The sequence below is a fragment of the Meleagris gallopavo genome, chromosome 15 (genome assembly GCF_905368555.1).
Source record: "Meleagris gallopavo chromosome 15, MGAL_WU_HG_1.1, whole genome shotgun sequence".
Classification (NCBI taxonomy): Eukaryota; Metazoa; Chordata; class Aves; order Galliformes; family Phasianidae; genus Meleagris; species Meleagris gallopavo.
Window position 1 is genome coordinate 13,850,768 of NC_139418.1, and position 21,226 is coordinate 13,871,993.

Here is a 21,226-nt window from a genome sequence, read left to right on the forward strand (position 1 = left end):
GGACCAGACGGACTGCCAGTAGCAGGATGTTGGCACAAGGTACAGTGAGAGTAATGCGAATACCTCCTTGCGTGGGCCCTGAGGAGCCCATAGGTGCTGTGGGCTGTGTGCCTGCCCAGCAGTGCTGTGCCTTGTGAGAGCAGTGCCCTGCCTGCCTCCGTGCCCTGCTCCCCATAGCACACGCTGCTTTCTGCACAGCTGCCAGGAACGCCACGCCAAAACCTTGCTAAGGCTGAAAAAGCCACCAATTAATAGCGAGCACGTTACTAACTGGTTGCAAACCCTGTTAGGATATAAGCATGCCCTTAGCGTGTAAGTTTTTAATTGGGTGCCAAATCATTTGGACATGCTGTTAATATGATAAGAAATCTGACTATCAATCTTGATATTAACAAGATTAGTAATGGAGCATTTCTCTTCAATTAAAATGTTTGTCTGTGTGTTCTTTTGCAGTGATCTCTAAGCATGAAGCACAGTGTGTAAATAATGTGATATATTTTGATCTTTTTGATTTTTGTATAAAAAAAGGAAGAAAACAACCCTTCAACAGTAATATATTGACCTTTTTTTATACTGGATTCTGTCATTTACGGACTTTGAATATACTGTAAAGCTCTCAAACCCATAAGATACGCATGATAACATCAAGATTTGATAAAGGTACCAATGACACTTGCTGGGAATGACCAGAACTCACTGCTAATGCTGCTGTGTGAACTAACAGCACTGAGACAGCGCGTTGCCCTGTGTGCCTTACCAGCTCCCTGTCCTAACCTGGCTCTCAACTCTATTTGCATTGCACGTGTGTACTCAAAGAGTGAAAAAAACTGGCAGAAAAAAAAGAAAAAGAGGATGCAGCCCTAAGGATGGAAGAAGCTGCTGTATGCCATCTGGTCAAACAAAAGGACTTCAAACCTGCAGAGGAAACAAAGCCAAGCTCCCTTTGTTCCTACCTGCTGTCGTTGTGATGGAAATAGCAAATCTTTGGAAAACTGTAACCTGGACTGCCTGTGGATGTTTTGGCTACTATCAGATAACCTTTGATCTCGAGAGGAAGCACCTCTGGGTCCTGTTCTGTGGTCTGCAGCTGAAGACGTGCCAGCTCTTTGTTAAAGCAGAACTCAAATTCTTTAAGAAACCTCTACTGCAAAATTTCAAAACAAAAACACGGCAATGCTTTCAGAACAGACAGTTGTGGGGCAGGGAGGGACTCTGCTGAAGTCTTCCATTAAGCAACAGAGTGCATACTGTTGCTGTTGGGGTTCCAAAACTTGGAGTTCGGAGTATTTGTCTTGGTCTGTAGGATTCACTTGCATTTGATTTCCTTGTGTTTATGTGGTTTGATTGTGATCTGTGTAGCTCTGCACGCTCCTCTTGTCCTCCTCTTTCAGTGCTTTTTTTGGTCTCTTTCTTTAACTTATCTCAGGCACATCCATGCAGAGTAAGGTAAGAATCAAAGGCTGATTAGGGTTTCTATTACATATTGCATTAATAAGAGAAATTTAAAAAGAAAAGAATTGCAAACATCTTATGAGTAACAATTCCTAAGATCTTGGAAAAACAGGGATTGTGCAGTAAAAAGCTATGAAAAATTATTTTGCAGGAAAGCCGAGTCTGTTCAGCTTACAGTGAAGATCAAGAGGCAATCAGATTCCTTTACAAGGAGGAGATACTTTATAGCAATAAGTTCTTGAACTGAACAGAGAAAGATGTTCAAAGATGCATCCAATGGCTGAAGTGGAAGCTACGTAAAATCACATAAAACAAGCCATGGCTTTTTATTGGTGAGCCTGGCTAATCCTAACCAGAGTGGTGATGGAATGAATCCCCGTGGCTTTAACGCCTTTCTGATTTCACAGATGGTTTCTGGAGGAAATACCTTAGCCCAATAGAAGTTGCTAGGCTCTGTGTAGGAGGCTGAAGTGAAATTAAGAGCCTGATTTTTGTGCTGACAAGCCAGTCAATACAAGGAGTCATTTTTGGTGCACTGAGTAGATTTGAACCTGTGAGGAGGTTCCTTTGCATCTCAGGGCAGCTGGTGCTGCAGGACTGGTGGGAGGACATGCGACTGATGGCTCCAGGGGGAACGTGCCCTGCACAGCTCCATCCTAGTGCAAGTAATGCTAGCCCTGGTGTTGTGAATAGCAGCAGCAATGTGCTCGGTGCTCTGCACAGACAGGGTGAGGTTTCTGATGTCTGGTGACTGTGTCCTAGTTGTTCTTGAGCTTATCCTTTCAGTCAGCTGGGAGCATTTGTCATCTGCTGTTAAACGCTGAATTGGACGTTGGCTTGGTCAGTGTGGACACAGAAGATTTACAGACATAGGCAGTAATCTTCTGTTATCTAGCTTTGTTCACTGCCTAGGGCCTGCACCTACACACTGCTTGCTTTGTGGCTGTATTTCACATCTTTACCAATTAGTTACTGACCGCATTTTTGGTCACTGTACAAATTAAATCAGATCAACTAACAAATCAAGAAACAAGAATTATGTAACTCAAACAGCAATGAAAATGCATTTTATTTACTTCCATTTTATGACGTTAGCTATCACTTTTGGTGTGAGGGTTTTTAAAGGCGAAAGGAGCTGCTGAAAGAGCTCCCACTGGCTTTTAATGCTTTTGAAAAACCCCTTTGCTGTCCCACATTAAAGCTAATTCTTCTGTGGAAGGTCGAAGGCAAATCTCTCATTGATGTCACTGGGAAGATCTGTAATTGTTCCCTTAATGTACAGTTGCTTTTCCCATCTCCCCCAGTCATCTCCAAACTAAAGCTGTTCACTACTCCAAACCACACTGTGGGCTTCTACTCTCGGTATCCTGTAGATGTCCTGTTCATGGAACCTCTATCGATATCAATGAGAGTTCAGTCCCCAGAATGACTGCAGAAAGCACAAGAATCTGGAAGTGTCCACAAACAATCTACAATGCAGATAGAAAAGTCTTGTTTTACATATGCTGGCAAAAACTAAACAGCTTTCTATCTAGCTCCTACTCAAAGAAGTTTGATATCACTGAAGCTACAAGACAAGCTAACCTCCAAAGCTTATGAAATTATATTAAAATTTATATTTTCTCTGAGGAAATACCCCCGAAGTCCTATTATCTTCAGGTAAACAAGTCAGTATTCCGTCTTCAACTTGTGGAATATCCAGTGCTTGTAGGCATCAACTGTGACCACTGCCAGGCCTGCAAAACATTGATACAGAATACCAGAACAGTGCTTTACCTATTGCTCTCACCGCTGTGCATGGTCGCCTTCCCCCTCCCAACACAGAGCCTGGTGCCATAGAACCCACGCCATTTGCTCTCAGCAGAGCAGGAGAGTTATTTTTAAAGCCTCTGAACTTCTTCACTGGGGTTTTTCCTCCCCATCCCCTCGTAATGTTCCCGTGCCAGCCCAGGAGGAAGACTGGAAGCAGCATCCTAGCATGGGGCTGTGACTGATCCATACCCATCAGTGCTGCCACCTCGGCTGACAGACACTGCAGAAGTAATGTTTGAAAATCCCCAGGTTAAGGCCCTCTGCTGGGTTTATGCTGCACACTGAATATGGTGCATCCTGCACTTACAAAGCAGGTCCACCTATGCACAAGCAGCAAGTCTGGTGTGCTCAGCATGCATCAGATAAACTGTGTGTGTCTACACCAGCAGCCTGTGCAAAGCAGCTTCTCTGGTCTGCTATTGCTTGCATTTCCACGGGAAGTGCTGGCAGGGACAAGTCCTGAAGTGTGTGGCACCTATCCTCACCAGCTTTGAGGAACTAACCAGTAGGGGTTAGTTACCAGTCTGCTGGTCCCAGGCAGTCCCGACCATCACCAAAGCAGCTGAAACCTGGGGCAAGCAGAGCTTCAGGGCACAGGGCATGGTACAGATCTCCAGGCACAAATAGTGCCAGGGACTGCAGTTGTAACCTGTATTCCTCGTCCTTCCTGGTCCTCCACGGGGACTGCTGTGCTTAGCCTGTGCATTCTGAGCTCAGTGTTTCTGATCCATCATGCAGCACAAACTGAAGAACCATATTTTAGAGTAACTGTTCACTTTGCACTGACTGCACAGTCTAAGAGGAAATTTAGTAGAGGTATTTAGATCCGCGTGCTTCCCATGCACACATATTTAGGGGAGATTGTTAAACGAAAAGTTGTTTCAGAGCAGTCATAATCTTATTGGGAAGAGTTAAAAAAGGATGTGCTTTGCTCAGCAGATTCACGCCAGATCAGTTGATTATTTTCTCTTTCCATATGAAAATGTTTACGTAGGTCTTTTTAGAACACGGAATATGCAAACAGCTCACAAAGATGAATTTTACTTTTGGGCAGTGTTGGTGGTCTCAGTCCAAACTCAGGAATGAGTTCAGCCACTCACAGAGCACAGTGCATTTCTCCCCCAGGAATTCTCCCTTTTTTCTGGCTTGGGAGAAGGTAAGCAATTTTTACAGGAAATCCAAAATGCAGCTAAGTGATGCCACTAGATGTCAGTAGCAATAAAGATGACTGACGCGATGAAATGTAGGTCACTGTGACTGAGCAATTGATTTATCTCAGTACAGTGGTTGGTGTGTGAGCTTTGTGGATTTGTCAGTGGATTAATATTTGGGTTAAAACACTTCAGTTCTTTGTCTTGGGTGAATTTAAGCCAAGCCAAACTCATGTTTATCCCAGTTTTCTAGTTTACAGAACAACATTCAGTGGTCCGATGTAACTGACTTTAGAAGTGTGGTGATTCCCATTAGGCCCAAATAATGCTGTCTGCCTGCTCCCAGGAACAGGACAAGCAGCTGTGAGGTCTGTCTGTGCTCCAGGAACGGTGTTGCTGTGAGTGTGGCCAAGTGCCCAGAGCTCAGCTGTGTCTGTGTTTTGGCTTCCAAAAAATGCCCCTGTTTGTAGGTCCGGTCTGGTGCCAGGAGTGTGCTGGCAGCTCCAAAAGGGCCCTTGCCATGGGGTGAGCCTGAGTGGAGGGGCAGGTGGGGTTAATTGGAGTTCTGCAGCTGGCCTAATTGCAGGCTGGGCTGGTTAATTCACCGGTATTTCTCTGCGCTGTGAAACAGGTGGTAGACAAAATCCAGTCTGACTCCACACTGAAACTGTTTCTAAAACCCAATGCACTGGGATTTTAGCTTAAGGGAAAAAACAAAGCCATATACTTGGTTTTATTTTCACGGGGAAGACTTGTCGTATACTCTGCTTCTAATTCTTGCTGTATATATAATGGCAGTGAATTTCTTTTCATACAGATTTTTCTCCTGTGTATTTTAAAATAGGAATGTTTCTTATAACAGACTTCCTAATGTGTTTTCTTTTTTAGAAAACCTAAAGTACTAACTGAGTTTTTGTTATTTTTTTTAATCTTCTGTCATTTCATACATTCTGCATTTGAAATTAGCAAATCAGCAAAATGTACATGAGGTTTCAGTGGCTCAAAGCAGCCTATGCAATGATAAAATGTATTCCAGGGACAATGACCCAGGATGCCAGGCAGGCGTTTCTGATGGTTTTAGTTGCCCAGTGCCCAGGAAGCATGTTTGTTTATGACTTCATGCAGGACAGCCTGTCTGCTGGTCTGGGGGCCAGAATGAAAGAATTCAGCCAGCTGTAACTCCTAGTTTAACTACAATGCTAAAATGACAGAAAAATCTCAGATTTACTGTAATGGTAAATAGCCATCCTTGCTCTCAATATCCATGTCCTGTAAATTCACCATAAAGGCATGGTAGAGCATGGCTTTCCTGGGCATTGAATGCTGATTTCATGCTGCCCTCTAAAGGCCATCTTTTTTGAACAGAAACAAATTCGGTGCTATGATGGGAAACCATCCCTACCCCAAAAATAACAGCACTGCTCCATAACTGACTGCATACATAGGCACAGGTGCACCTTTGCCAGCTGAGGTTCGAATCACTGCAAAACAGGAGTGCTTACACAGAAACTTTCATCTGTTTCCCAATTCTTGTATTTCCCCTTGGGAAACACAATCATTTTCTTTTTAATCCAATTGCTGCCCAGATAATTAATTTGAAGTGTTATGCAAATAAAAGGAGGTTGCCAGCCAAGTTTCCATTCTAATCTTTTAGACAGAAAGCTCTGAATTACTTTCCTTATAGACAATAGATTTTTATGAATATATGCAAAAATATTAGCAACAATTCATAATTAAAAATAAAGTGTCCCCAGGCTGCTTTTCTTGGATTAATACTGTATGTAAGTGGCTGAACCAGGATAGGTTTGGATCCAACCTACGCCAGCACAGCCAGGCACAGATTTGGTCCCACCATCCTCAGGTGCAGGAAAGGCCCTGTACCCTGCTTGGCCTCATTGCAGGCCCTCAGATTGACTCATCGTGTACTTGTCGGTGTGTTTGGTTGTACAGCCAGGCTTACCCAGGTAGACTGTAAAGTGAGATGAAGTATTTCAGTAAGATTTGAAGAGGCCTAAGATACTTCAGTGAGACAATCAATATGGCATACACTGAGCTCAGCAATCTTACAGAACAACGTTTAGGCTTGTTCATAACAGCTGGGGGGAGAAAAAAATAATGTACTGAAGCAAACCAGTGAGTATATAGTTTGTACCTGTGAACTTAACATTACTTCTTGTGTTCTCGAGTGAACCACTGCAGCTTTCCCATGCTTTCATTCATTAGATGGCACACCAGAAGGGTCTGACTGTTGCATAAGCTGCAGCTAAAGCAAGTGCTGAAAACCTGACACTTGGAAATGAATGGGAGACGGCCTTGATAGACCTTAGGACTCTATACTGCTGTAGAGGGCTTGGGGGAAAACTGCAGGGGAGCTGGGAAACATGAGTTTTCAATGCATAAGAAGTGGCATTATTGACAGCAGAGTAGAATAAGAAATACATTAACATTTGCGGTTTTCCTATGTCTTAGGACAATTAATCCCTGTTCGCTAAGCTGTGGTAGGAGTTCTCAGCTGTGTTTCGTGGAACAGACACAGTGAACTTGTGTGTCTGTGTGTGGCTTCTTATGTAACGTGGCTGTTAATGGAGATTAAAATGGAGATGTCCCAAGTATCTGAAATCCAGTTCTGTGTAGATGGCACTAGGAACACGTGGGTTTTTATGTTCTTCTAAACTGTACGTTTAATTTTTAAAAGTGCATTTTACATGAGTTTATGAAGGGGGTGCTTTTAAAATTTGCTTTTCTGCTATGAAATAAAAGTAGGACCTGGTTTTGCAGGTACTCACTGAATTTCTAAATTAGGCAGAAGAGATGGTAAGTTGCCATTAGTTAGAATGGGAGCTGGAGTCCTGTTGTGTTTGCTGGGCAGTTTCATACATGGAATTCCACTGTATAGGCAATTTCGTAACATAGCAACTCTTGTGTTGCTGTTTGGCGTTCTTCTTTGCTTTCTTACTGAAAACAAAGTGCTCAATATGACAAATATTCAGCACAAAATACCAGTCAGAACTGAAAGCCACCAGCTCTGCCACGTTACCTTGCTTTGGACATACAGATCTTTTAACACTGATCTGTCCTCTAGCATTTAGGTGCCATTTCTGAAATGATGTAAGTAGAGAAACTATAGCTGCTGGTATGAAAACCTAACTGAAAATCTGATTTATTTATAACACAATTGAGAGAAATGTATGCAATATGAGTTTTATCTGTACCTGTTGGAAATTATGCTGATAAGGCTTAATCCTCTCCCAAGTTATGCAAGCCTTATTTATGGGAATGGCTGCATTGCTTCGGGGCGGCTGCTAGAGCTGCCAGGGCTGTGTGTGCAGCACAAGTGTCCGTGCTGAGCACCCTGAGCAGTACTTTGTGTGGCTGTATTTATGTGGTATCATATGCAAAGCTGAGGAAGCCTCTGTAAAACCACTTTTAAAAAATATATAGATACATATAAATATTAAAAACTAAATAAAAAAAAAGTGCGTAACATTTCTATTTGCAACATGTTGTAATTTTTAATTGTGTATGCCATGAAGAGTGTTCTATTTACTCATTGCTTTGGGGAACAACTGTTTTAAAAATGAAGGCATTAACTGACAGTATTTCATATCCATTGTTTTAACATGTTAAAATGGTTATTAATTAGTCCTGCAGTATGTAGTTCTAGCTTAAAGCTGCAATGGACAGCACATCAGCTTGAGACCTCCAAAAACATTTCCTTGTGCTTTCTGTAATAAAAGCAAAGACTTGATGTTTAGAAATGGTCTCTCTGTACAGGTTGCTTTTACAATTGTGTGAATATGTATAATGAACTCTGCGTTTGTAACCAAGAATAAGCAAATTGTAAATGTTTCGGTTGTTATTATAAATAGCTGCAAAGTATCTTAACCAGACAAGAGTTCAAATAAAGATTAATGGCCATTATTCATATTTCTTCTACTGTTTTTCAGTTCATTTCAACAGTTCAAATTTGACTTATGCAACATCTCAATTTTACCACTGAAGCTCAGTGTAGTTTTAAATCTATGGCAATTTGGTTTGGGATTCCCCATATTAACACAAAACTTAAACTGCTCCTGTCTTTACCAAGTAACTGCAACTGAAAATAATTCTGGTCTGCTGGGTATGTAGTCAAATGGTCTGAATCCTCTCAGTTGTTGTCAGTTTAAAACAAACACACACTTGAAATGAAAAAATAGAAATCTGATATCTTAGAATGGAGCATGGCAATGGCTCTGCTGGGGATACAGCAGCTACAGCAGCAGAGTGCCAGACGTGTCCCTCATCTCTGTGTTTTTCTTTAAGGAATTCCATCCCAACACGACCAGGATTATCTCCTCACACCTGAGGGCAGTGTTTGGCTTTTATCCCACCCGCTGCCTCGGGGGCAGCTGCAAGGGAGCAGACTCAACACAGGAGCACAGCCATACAAGAGGTTTGTTTTCCTTTTGCTTAAGGAGCGCAGCGTGTTAAACACAGCAGCTCTAACCCCTAAGCTACCCTCACAAATCACTCTGAGCCGCGTGCTGCTGCCAGCACCGTGCGCTGGTAGAACCTCCCAGAGCGAACAGGACCCGCAGGGTGAAGTCACCACTCCCGCTCCCAGAGGAGCCCAGCCCAGCAGGCGGAGGACAGGCCAAGCACGGGTGAGTTACGCCGCTCCCCTCGGTGCTGGTGAAGGCGGGCTCGGGAGCGGGCGGGGCCGGGGCAGCAGCATCGCCTTGCGGCACGGAGCGCAGTGCCGGCCGGCGGCCCGCAGGGGGAGCGGCGGCGGGGCGGGCGGGAGGGACGGTGCCCTCAGCCGGCTCCTCCCGCCTGGGCCGGGCCGCGGACACGGCGGCCATGAGGCGAGCGCAGCGCTCTCGCCAAGAGACGCTGTCCTTACGGCGGCGGATCATCGGGTAAGTGCCGGCAGCGTCCGTACCGAGGGCGGGGCGCAGAGCGGGGCTGGGTGCGCGGCGCTCCGGGGCTACGAGCGCTCCCTGCTCTGTACTGCAACTTTGGGGGAGAGACGGTGCTGAGAGCGAGCGGAGCCTGGGCTTTACTCATATAGTAAGCGTGTAAGGAAGGTTATGCAACTAAGGCATCGAGAGCCCTCAACATACGGATGGCACGGCGCGGCTGTTGGAGCTCAGAACTGCTTACAAAGCGATCTTTGGCCGCTTGGCTCTGAGCGAGCAAACCACGCGGCTGCCGAGCGGCTCCTGGTGCTGCCGACACAGAATGAGAGCCCACCTGTCGGAGCTGAAAACGTCAGAATTAGCACACTAGAACTAAGCACAGGACTCATCTCCAGGCTTTCAATCACTCGCTTTGTTCCAAACGATTTTAAAAATTCTTGGTTCTGGGGAATGCTACCAGGAACGGCAGCAAGAGCATTTCTGACTGACCGCAGGAATGTTACATATTTGGAAAGGAAGGCTACCTCCATCCGTACCGCCTCGTGCCGACAGAAAGCAGGCTGGGTCAGTGCTGCAACCAGATCTGTGCCAGCCGCGCTGAGCTGAAGATACCACCCTGTGCACTGCATCCTTTTGTAACTCATTTGCTCTGCTCCTGGCGATCCAGCCCAGCCTCATTACTGCTTTCTTAGCACAGGCTGAACTGTCAGCGTGATTTTACTGACAAACCTGTTCTGTCATCCTATTGCCAGTGCGTACGGACGGTGTAGGATTCCTGTAGGGGAGGGACAGTGAACTACAGTCTTATTTTAACGCCATCTCGTTTAATTAATTGATATTTCTCAGTGTACGGTGCTATGTCCCTTTTACTTTTCTAAGCAGTATTTATTAAATGAGGTATTACAGGTTGGCGCTGTCTTTCAGCGTCAATGAAATCCTGCAGTTCTCCTTTTGCAGCTATGTTGCCCAGACTTTTAAATAAATTACTATTTATAAATTACTTTTAAGTAAATTACTCAAGGCTTCTGTTAGCGTTAGTGAAGCTCTGTACAGATGTAAGAATCAGCTGCTCCATGCCTTCAGCAAGAATACCAAGAGTATAATAAAAGTGATTAATGAGAGACAGGCACAAATAGTTTAAAGAACAGGGAAGACAGCCAGCATAGACACCAAGGAACCGTAGTTACAATCAGATGAAACAAACTTCAGAACCAAGTCCTGTCTGTGTGCTGTGGTTGGGGATTGCCAGTGAAGGATTTTTTGTTCAGGAGTGGGGGTTTTGTGCCTGCAAGCCTAACGAAACTTGGCTATCGAGTCAGAGCACAAAGACTATTCTCCATCCCAAGCTGTGCTTTTAGGGGCCAGGAGGAGGAGGACGATGGCATGTGCTGCTGCACTGGGGAGTTGTCTTTCTCTTGATTAACTACACTGAGAGTATTACTAGATGACTGGGGGAGTTCACTAAGGTTTATTTTGCTTTCTGATGCTTTACACAGCTCTTCTTGCAAACTGTTTTATCCTAATGATCCACTGAAGATTGTAAAGGCAAGAGGCCAGTACATGTATGATGAGAACGGAAGACAATACCTTGACTGCATAAACAACGTTGCTCATGGTAAGTTCAAGTTCTATTGTTCAATACCATGTTTTACTAAGCAGAGCAAGGAACAGTCAGTACTTTTTACCACTGTTCCATGGTGTTGGGAGAAGTGGTTGTTTAATTGGAAAAGTGGAAGGAACTTTTACTGAGCCTATAGCTTGAGAAACTTCTGCTCACGTTTGGATTTCTGCATCAACATGGTGCTTTCCAGACCTGCTTCCTGTTCCACCTTCACAGAAAAGTACATATCTAAACTTCACAGACCTCTGTGCGAGAAAATTCAGGTCAAGCATCTGACTGTAAAATTAACAAAGGACAGTTAGTTGTAGATGTCACTAAGGGTACTACTGAAGGACCACAGCCCAGTGTGGTGCATTAGTTGTGTTTTATAAAGTAGCTGTTTCTCACAGTACTCAAAATTGCTGGTCAGGGCTGACAGTCATACCATGTATTACTGTCAATATGTAATGACATATATTTTGTATATTGGCAATATATAATTATTTGATGATAAAGCTTATCTGCAAATACAACTATTCAAATGTCTAAATTCAAAATATAAAATTAGGTGCTGTTTGTTTCAGTATATCAACTTTCAGTATTTAACCACCAGCCTTGAAATACAACAACCAATTTAAACCTTTCTGAACAATGGAAGTTTTCCACGAGAGCTTTCAAGGCATATCAGTGTTGTCCTATGCTGATAACATCATTAATGCCTAACTGATCAAATATGAACAACACTGACAGTAGCTCTGTACTGCTAGGAGAAACATAAGCACAAAGTCATTATGTGCCTGCTAAAAGACACCGTGCACAGTAAAGAACTCTCAAACCTCTGTCTCCCCTCCCTTGCAGTTGGACATTGTCACCCCGATGTAGTAGAAGCAGCCCACGAGCAAAACCAATTGCTAAATACAAATTCTCGTTATCTTCATGACAACGTGACTGATTATGCAGAGAGACTTTCAGAAAAGCTACCCGAGAAGTTGTGCACCTTTTATTTCTTGAATTCTGGGTAAGTCAGATATATCAGAATCGCTATTGTTTTTGGCCTGGTTGGATACAGACAAGTACATCAGCAGCCAGCTGCATGCTCTGAAGTGATGACTATGTTTTAAAAAAACAAAAGGAATTGAAGTTGTTTGATTATGAAGAAACTGTGGTCATTTACAATTTCAGTAGATGTCAAGTTTGTACTTACCAAGCTCTCTGTCAGAAAACTGAGCTAGTGCTTTATTTGTACAGCTTTTTATTCTTAGGCCTTGGACTACATTAACATAAAGGTTTGCTGTATTTGTTTCTGGTTTGATGTTTTCAAAATTCAGTGTTACAATGCACATTTCTACTTGTGGGAGGCTCCTGTATTCCCTACAACCTATGCATTAAAATAAAAATGAAACTGCTTCCACGTAGTGTCTGCAATCCAGCTTTTTAAAGATGGATTCTACTCTGTTAAGCAGTTCTACCTAATGAGTGCAGAGCATTGCTGATTACTCAGGGCTCTGACAGTACCTCACATCTAGTTCTTGTTCTCTGCAAGTTTCAAACCTTGGGTATCTGAATTAAAAACCAGTTTTTTCAATTACAGATCTGAAGCTAATGATCTTGCCCTAAGAATGGCACGAGAGTTTACAAAGCATGAGGACGTTATAGTTCTAGACCAGTAAGTATGCTGGCAATTTTACCTACTGTAGGTTGCAAGGCTCAGTTTGTATCTGTGGTCAGAGCACTTGTTATTGTAGGAAGAATTGTAGCTGAGAAGTTGAGAGAATTTTCCTCTGTTCAGTATTTGTACTGACTGCATTCAGCTGGGGCTCTCCAGCACAGGACAGGCTTTGCCATGCTGAAGCCAGCACTTTCCTATCATTATGGGAGGGGAAGTTCTAGATGCGAGGTTTCAAAAACTTGAGTTTGTTTATTCTTAGGAGAAGGCACACACACACACACACACACACACACACACAAAAAAAAAAAAAAAAAAAGACAAAGCCAGGTCTGAAGCTGCACAGTGACAGGAAAAAGGGACAGCAGACAGATGGAGAAACCTGAAGAATTCTGATGAGACACAGGAAAATGCTCTTCTGCCATAAAGGTGGTCAAATATTAGAGCAGGATGTCCAGAGAAACTGAAAATTCCATTGGAGGATATTCAGAAGCAGGCTAGGAACATTGATTCCTGCAGTCTTTAAATGCTATCTGTGACTTACACTGTTATGATTCTACTTGCTGGCTCTGGAAAACCAGTGCCAAGGATTGTTGCCTGCCTGCATCCCTTAGAAATCCTACAGCTGTTCTCGCTAGTAACTGTATTCCTACCAGGTGATGTAACTCATCTACTCTTTAGATGTCAGTAATGTTAAGCCTAAAGAACTCGTGATAATGAGGAAATTACTATTTAGTTCTGCTGATTGTTTTTTAAGTGCTTACCATGGACATCTGACATCCCTGATTGACATAAGCCCATATAAATTCAGAAATCTAGAAGGACAAAAGGAATGGGTCCACGTGGTATGTACTTCAGCCTATAACTACTGATTAAATTAAATGAAGACTTATTTATGATTTACTGAACACAGAATACTGTTCCTTTGCATAGGCTCCTGTTCCAGACACATACAGAGGACTATACAGAGAGGACCATGAAGATCCAGTAACAGCCTATGCTAATGAAGTGAAAAATATTATTGAGCAAGCACATAAGAAAGGCAGAAAGGTAAGAAGTGATTTCTTTGACCTTTTGTCTTGCATAAGAGATCAGTACAGGTGCTTGTCAATGCTGTTAACACAACTTCCACAAGTGTTGTGTGTTCAGTCATTACACAGTCCATATGTTTCAGATTGCTGCGTTTTTTGCTGAATCTCTGCCAAGCGTCGGTGGTCAAATCATCCCACCAGAAGGCTACTTCCAGAAAGTTGCAGAGTAAGTAGTCATTCATTATCTTCACTTGTAAAATGTAAAATCTGTCCTACGTACAGATGAGAGGAGAATTTCTGTCTCCTGTAGCATATAGTTTAGATGCACAGGAAAGATGAATGCTTTTACATTAGATCATCCTGGTGGGGCCAAGGCCTCTTTTTAAACAAGTGTTGTAGAAGTTTTCCTTCACGAAGTTTCTTTTCAAGAAATTTGCAAATTATTGCTTTCTGTATGTTGCAAAACAGAAAACATTTGTTTACTCCCTTCCTAGCATGTAATCACTGTTATGTTACAGGCATGTGCACAAGGCAGGAGGTGTATTTGTTGCTGATGAAATTCAGGTCGGCTTTGGCAGGGTTGGCAAGCACTTTTGGGCATTCCAGCTTCAGGGAGAAGAATTTATACCTGACATAGTCACTATGGGGAAACCCATAGGTAATGGGCACCCTCTTGCCTGTGTAGCAACAACAAAAGAAATTGCGGAAGCATTTGCAGCCACAGGAGTAGAGTATTTCAACACAGTAAGTAAAAATTGACCACAGCTGCTTTTTTTTTTTTAAACAGGAGTCAGTACTAAAATGAGAACCAAGGAGTTTGTTTTTAATTAATCTTCATCACCCACACAGTTACTGCTTATATTAATTGCATCTTTCTGGTACCTGACTTTCTAATTAGTGACTATCAGATATAAATCTTAGTGTGCTCGTGTTATCACTGAGGCTGTGCTTTCATTGACAAGACTGCACGTTTCTTTCCTGAACTCAGTTTGGAGGAAACCCTGTTTCATGTGCCATTGGATTAGCTGTTTTAGATGTGATAGAGAAGGAACAGCTTCAGGTTCATGCCACAGAAGTTGGCAACTTCTTGATGAAGCTACTCACGGAGCAAAAAATCAAGCACCCCATCATTGGCGATGTCAGGTATCAATGCCTTATTTACTTTTTTAGCTGCTTTTTGTTTGGTTTGTCGTGACCAAGTTTTAAAAAACTGTAGTTTTATGAAACTGTTCAGAGCTGTGGCATTAGCAAAAAAAAAAAAAAAAAACAAAAAACAGCAGCTTACTGTCCATTGGATTAAACCATACTTGAGCTAATCAAAAGTCTGATAAACTTTGCCACTCTAGGCCAGGTTGACTTTATTAATTTCTGTGCTTCTCTAAGAAATTATTCTTCTGATATATCAGTTGTTAAGACAAAAGTAGTTTAGTGCACAAAGAACGCAATTCGTAAGTGGGATGAAAAATATATTTATCATTTATCTACTCAGAATGACAGCACAGGACAAGCCTATACCATACTACCACATTTCTGCAAGACTGCTATACTTTTTTTTTTTTTTTTTTAAACAGTAGCCAACAACCATCCCCAATTCTCAGACTTTTGTGAGACCAAACTTTAACTGTATCTCTTGATCCTTTAGTTCATTTGCAGTTCCTTCTTGTGACAGACTGACTATTTACATTTCTTTCCAAGAGGTTCTGGCTTATTCATTGGAGTGGACTTAATTAAAGATCAAGCAAAAAGGACCCCAGCCACAGAAGAAGCAGAGTATTTAATAACAAGGTACGTGCAACAATCACGTGGCTTTTCAGTGTGCTAGACAAACATACAGTTTCAAAGCAGCCTGCCATTCATTAGCTGCTGAAGTATAGCAAATTAGCACCAGTCAGCACTGAAAAGCATTATCTGAACAGCCACCATTATGATGTTTTTGAAGTTTTTTAACTATGTGCAGAAGGTGAAAATAATTCTGTTACCACTCCTTCCAGGCTTAAGGAAGAATATATTCTACTGAGTACAGATGGGCCAGGAAGAAATGTACTTAAATTCAAGCCCCCAATGTGTTTCACTATGGAGGATGCAAAATTTGTAGTGGACACCATTGACAAGCTTTTAACAGGTAATACAGATTAAAAAAATGCCTTATAGCAATTACTGTTGGACTGAGCAGCCGAACCTGCTTTTCAGAAGAGCTGAAACAAAGCCAAAATGGCAGACACTAAACACATAGGAAAGTCAATCACTGAGAGTTTAGCCTTCACTTCCAAACAATTCACATTCTCCAACAGAACTTTTTACTCCAAGGATGCACATACACCTTTACAAGTTTTGCTCTGGCAGAGGGTAGTGTTCACTTACAGCAACTGTCAAAGCTATCCAAATTTCATTGGCGAGAGCCATCTTCTAGATGCATTTGATGGTTTTTGTATAATTCATGCACATTCAGTGTTAAACAAGTTAGTCTAAAACTTTGTGTCAACTCCAAGTTTGTTAAATTGTTGTTTGTTGTCCTTCCAGATATGGAAAAAGAACATCTGAACCAGGAGAAAACCTCCATTGGCTCAACCTAAGCAGGTATTTATCTGTATTCACTCTTTATATTACTGTTTAGAAGTCGGTATTTCTAAACATGCTTCACAGACACTGACCCTGGCAGTAGAGCAGGACCAAGTTTTCTCAAAGTTGCTTTTACTTGAAATTGCTCAGAGCTCTTTGGCAGCCTAGAAGCATGGACTGCACTTGGCTGCATCTGGAATTCACTGCAACCTTCTGTTAGTCTGATACTTCTAGTTTAACACTGTTATGAGTTCATTTGTTTTCAACCTAGGTTGAACATATCTCAGAAATGCCTAATGCTGTCACAGCTCTTGTGCCAGCTGCTGTCTTCAGCCTCCAGACAGCAGCAGCTGTAGCTTCATACGGTGCCTAGATACAGTCAGATGGATAACTACTTCTCAGCAAGTCTTCCTATAACTGCCCCTAAGAACATGTTCCAACACTGTACATTCTGCATGCCACTATTTGGGAACCTCCGCTTAATCCAGTAGTGATAGTACTGTTTATAGCCCTTCATAAAACTACCACAGCCCCTGCTTTCTTTAAACCACACAATCATTTCAATCTCGTGGCTGTTACTTCATGATTAAGTATCAGCTTACGCCTCTACCCACCAGGTTTGGGGCATCAGTAAGACAAACATCTCTTAAGTCTTCCTAGCTCTAATATCTGTTGAGGTCCTTCTGTAGCTTGCAGAACATCAAGCTACTTTTCATCTTACCCTACACTTATACAGGCAGCATAAACTTACAGTTAACACCTTGATAACACCACTTTGGTACACCTTAAACTTCCTTAAGCCAGCTCCCTACCAGAAGACAACTGAATGTGTTTTTAACCAAGTACCAGTAAAGGTTTAGATACCTGGATATGAATGTAATCACTTGGCCTCAAGTACCGCACTAGATTCACAGTGCTATGGCCCTAAGCTAAGGAAATGCAAGTTTCTAGTTCAGAGCAATAGCAGGATAGCAGGCACAAGAAAAGTGTGTTAATATTTTATTTAGCAAGTTAATAAAAAAGACATACAGCTGTTAGTACTATGGATTCTTGAGAACAGAGGGATTACTCACAGTATCAGTTTAACTTAGACACCTAATAACTTAATATGCTTATCTGCAAATCTAAAATAAGAAAAAAAATGCTTCTCTACAAAAAAGCAAGAACGCAAAAAAGCCTCTAAATACAGTACAACACTTACATAGTATGTAAGTGAAAATGAGGCAATGAAATAATTTCGTTTAATGATACTTTGTATGAAAAACATAACATTATTTTCTTTCCATAGGTTTCAAACATGTTTCAAGACCTACTACTAAGAAAATTACTCTGTGATAATGTACAGTTAATCCTCATCTTAACTTATCTGGTCTAAGACATACTAACCTTTGATTTTGTTATTTTCAGTTCTCTTATTATTAAGTGAAAGCTTTAGGAGAAATAAATATTCAACTGTGGCAGATGTGGGATTGGCTTTTATTTAACAGAGTATCTAAAACTGGTTTTAAAGCAATATCTTTCTAGTAGCTACTATAAACTATGTTTTCCAAACTCATGCTCTTTCAGGTCATGCCTGTTTAAAAATTAAGATGAGCCAACTGGCTTTTTTTGTTGTTGTTGTTATCTGCTGCTACCAGTGGTAACTCCATTCCTGGAAATGCTTTTCTCAGGCTCCTCTGATCAGTTTCAGTAAGCAGTTTCAAGCTGACGAGGTCCTAGTTAGCACTTTAATCAACAAGCTCTCAATGAGCTTCAACTCATGAGGAACAGACAGCTCAAAGTCACAGCTCCCACAGCTGTTCTTAGGAAATACTGTCCTCAAGAAATATCTGAATACAGTTAGTAAATGAACAGTATGTTACAGCCATTTCAGAAACAACTCTGTGTACAAGCCCTTGCTTTCACCTGACAGTAAGACTTTCTTTGCATCACACACTTTTCATGCAAGAAAGGGAAAGCAAGCTCTTCATATAAGTGCTAGTAACCCATTTCTGCCTGAGGCCACATCACCTGTAAAGAATCACTGAATCATTAAGGTTGGGAAAGACCTCTAAGATCATCTAGTCCAACTATTGCAATGAAGCATTACTTGATCTACTTCCAAAGGGAACCAGTAACAGGTTGATAAGCTATTGCTAACAAACTAGACAGAAATACTGCAGCAGTATGGTTCCAGCATAACATTGTCCAAATCCCCCTTCAGAGGGCAAACCACCTGCTAGAAAGGTATTCTAACCCTTACTTCAAAAGAAAAACAAGTAAAAAGATGCAACAGAATAGAGCACTTCACTTGCCAATCTTCAAGAGTAATCCTTCTAAATATTACTTGTTTCAACTGTTTATAGTTTTATATTTTTCAGGTTGGGCACTTCATTACACTTCAACTGTAAAGCTGATGTGCCCACTACCCAACTAAATACCTGCTTCACTCTTTTTTATATGCAAGACTACAACTTAGAAGTTTGTTGTAAGACTTATCTGAGGTTAACTTTATAGTTTTTAATTTCAAGAACAGCCAGCAGGGAGCAGCACGTTGTCATTTCTGTAGGAATTGCTGCTTCCCTCATGGGAAAAAAAAGAAGTAAAACACACTATTAACATGGTTTTCTTCTTTTAGTTACTTGATTTGGTTCCACTGCTGGTTTGTTGGATCAAATTGTATGTTAAAAGAAAAATATCAGCTTTGAAGTAAAAAAAAAACAAACACAACTTCAACAAAGATTAGAAATTTACTTTGTGCAGCAGTACTTGCTACTTGGAATATTTTTAAGTTTAAGACAGGGACCACTCTGCAACCAGACAAGCAAATCACATAGTAGTTATTACCTAAAAACTGTGGTAAGCTAATCAATAAAAAGGAAAGAGTATCTCTAGAAAAAGTGTCGTATTATTAGATGCACCTTTCTTGTTTTTCCTCCCACAGCTTCAGGTGGAAGTTCTTTACTATGTTTTTGATATTACAGTAAGACTGCAAAAATTGAAGTTTTGCATTCATAGTTTAATGTCTGTCTAACCTGTCTTTCAAGACACATGTACATACTGTTAAGAACTTTTAGAAACCTCTGACTCAAGAGGCTGAAACATGAAGTGCAGCTAGCTTCTTGCATACCTCTTAAGCCTCCTCCTGCAAGGCTGTCTTGCTTGCCAAACCTTACCTGAAACCTAAGCCTTTGGCTCCACCCACAAGAGCCTTCCAGTGCAGGCATTAGTGCAGTTAGCACAACTACCTCTGTACCTGTCTAGAACATGAGCTACCAGCACAGCTCCAACAGCTGGGGATCTCCACCCAGGCTCTCTTCCATAGCCTCTAGGCAGAAGTGACTGCAGTTTTCAGCTGTCACTTAACTGCTAAAGTCAACACAACTACCTACCAACACAGCCCTCTAGTTTCCAGATTAAAAGCAGCAAGCCCAACTCTTCATCTAGCAAGGTACTGCCATGAACTAAGTTCTGGGAAAAATATACTGCCGTTTTACTAATACATAGCTGAAGAATGGCACAAGACACTAGATTACGCCTTTTTTATTTCAAAAGCTAGGATAGCTTCAATATCCATGTCATGGTGAATCAGAACACATGTAAAATACCTTACAATACATTAGATTCCAAAAAGGTACCAAAAAGTACAGTAAAATTAACACTTCCGTTACAGGAAATGTATGACACAAAAACAATACAAAATAAAAAGGTGGAAAGTGACACTGGTTCCCTAAAGATGCATCTCTTTCTGTACAACTGGAGTAATGCAGAGTCCATAGTTAACTCCAAGAGGCAGTCCCTAGATGCAGAGCTGCAGCTTTAAGCAGACCCTCAAAATCAGTTTCAGTTTAACCTATTAATAAAATCATTAATTAATATCTTCAGCAAGGCTGAAATTTACACACCACACTGTCTAAACAACTAGTTATCTGTAAGTATTAAACATGTAAAACATTTCCAAGGAGCTCTTCCAAGTAAGATGCACATTTAACAGGCCATAGAAATTTATTGTAAAGTTAAATTTGGTACAGAACTGAAATACCATCTACAGCATTGTATACAAAACCTATGCAGTCATTTTCCAAAAGAGACCATGCCACTGCATACCTGAATAAGTTTGATCAATATGGCTTGTAGTTATTCTGATGGCCACCACGCCTTGGTGTCTTCCCGTAATTTGCACTGCCTTGACCTATGAACAAGAGAACAAATGCATTAAACTGCTAATTAGTTACGCTTGCTTATACCCAATACAGTTCTTTACTTACTGTAATCATAGCCTGGTCCATATCCATAATACCCATATCCTGAATAATCATAGCCTCCATAGCCACCATAACCTTGCTGATAGCCGTATCCTTGATTCCCATAACCCTGGTTCCAGTAATTGCCATAACCTTGATTCCAATTTTGACTTTGAGCTATAGAAGGGAAAACCATCCACAAAATCCCATTTTAGTACACACAGCTTAGTTTGAATGTGTCCATACTAAAGTAGTGTGTGTAATACTTACCACCGCCTCTTCCACCTCTGCCTCTTCCTCCATAGCTACCTCTTCCTCCACCACTACTGAACTGTTGCTGCTGGTATACTTCTTTTGGCTGTGCTACCTTTATCTCGCACTGAAAACAAAGAATAAGGAGGAATGTGTTTATTTGTCTTAAAACAGCACTGCTCAAACCTAGCCACTTAGGAAAGCCAGAGGTTATTCTAGAGGCAAAGGTGTTCATGCTGTGCTCCCCATCACGCAGCCAGTATTACTGCACATCCAGAAGCATCTGATTTGTCATGCTGCTCAGGCCAAGGTAAGTCAGTCGCTATCTGCCATTCAAGCCAGCTACTGCTATCAGAGTACTTTATGCCACCCACTCCCAACATGAGTTTCCTCACAGGAAAGTGGGGAGGTCACCTCAGCATAGCCACTACTGCTTGTAGCGTGGCTACAAGGCTGTCCCACAGTCTGCAGAAACTAGGATTAAGCTGCTGAACTGCTTCACCTGAGCTGCATTGACTGAAGAGCTACCAACAAGGCTGAAAAATAAGCCAAATGAATTTTCCTGGCAGCCTCATGCAGCCT

General features: G+C 41.7%; 3 protein-coding genes across 13 annotated transcripts in view; 2 read left to right on the forward strand and 1 right to left on the reverse strand.

The window, feature by feature from the left end:
* Positions 1–8,342, forward strand: part of COL23A1 (collagen type XXIII alpha 1 chain) — a 157,574-nt gene extending 149,232 nt beyond the window's left edge. Inside the window, exon 27 of the mRNA XM_085236426.1 lies at positions 1–8,342. Within this exon, the coding sequence (XP_085092552.1) occupies positions 1–48 (48 nt within the window). The 3' untranslated portion in view covers positions 49–8,342.
* Positions 2,489–21,226, reverse strand: part of HNRNPAB (heterogeneous nuclear ribonucleoprotein A/B) — a 24,093-nt gene continuing 5,355 nt past the window's right edge. The window contains exons 5-8 of one of the 6 annotated variants that reach the window (XM_085236421.1): positions 20,663–20,771; positions 20,417–20,569; positions 20,256–20,340; positions 2,489–2,921 (exon numbers count right to left, since the gene is read on the reverse strand). In XM_085236421.1, coding sequence (XP_085092547.1) covers positions 20,270–20,340; positions 20,417–20,569; positions 20,663–20,771 — 333 coding nt within the window. In that variant the 3' untranslated portion in view covers positions 2,489–2,921; positions 20,256–20,269. Of the gene's footprint in view, positions 3,189–19,675; positions 20,002–20,255; positions 20,341–20,416; positions 20,570–20,662; positions 20,772–21,226 lie in introns of those variants that run through there. The other 5 variants (XM_085236419.1, XM_085236420.1, XM_085236424.1 and 2 more) reach the window with 5 other exon arrangements.
* PHYKPL (5-phosphohydroxy-L-lysine phospho-lyase) overlaps positions 7,388–21,226 on the forward strand; it is a 17,926-nt gene continuing 4,087 nt past the window's right edge. For 4 of the 6 annotated variants that reach the window (XR_014886524.1, XR_014886526.1, XR_014886523.1 and 1 more), the window contains exons 1-13: positions 9,163–9,313; positions 10,810–10,928; positions 11,772–11,931; positions 12,505–12,579; positions 13,337–13,424; positions 13,513–13,629; positions 13,754–13,836; positions 14,129–14,354; positions 14,599–14,753; positions 15,306–15,395; positions 15,602–15,732; positions 16,131–16,187; positions 20,819–20,954. Coding sequence is in view for 1 of the 6 variants with exons in the window: in XM_085236416.1 (XP_085092542.1) it covers positions 9,255–9,313; positions 10,810–10,928; positions 11,772–11,931; positions 12,505–12,579; positions 13,337–13,424; positions 13,513–13,629; positions 13,754–13,836; positions 14,129–14,354; positions 14,599–14,753; positions 15,306–15,395; positions 15,602–15,732; positions 16,131–16,183 (1,356 nt within the window). In the remaining 5 variants the exon portion in view is untranslated. Of the gene's footprint in view, positions 7,524–8,717; positions 9,059–9,162; positions 9,314–10,809; positions 10,929–11,771; positions 11,932–12,504; positions 12,580–13,336; positions 13,425–13,512; positions 13,630–13,753; positions 13,837–14,128; positions 14,355–14,598; positions 14,754–15,305; positions 15,396–15,601; positions 15,733–16,130; positions 16,188–17,457; positions 17,627–20,818; positions 20,955–21,226 lie in introns of those variants that run through there. The other 2 variants (XR_014886527.1, XM_085236416.1) reach the window with 2 other exon arrangements.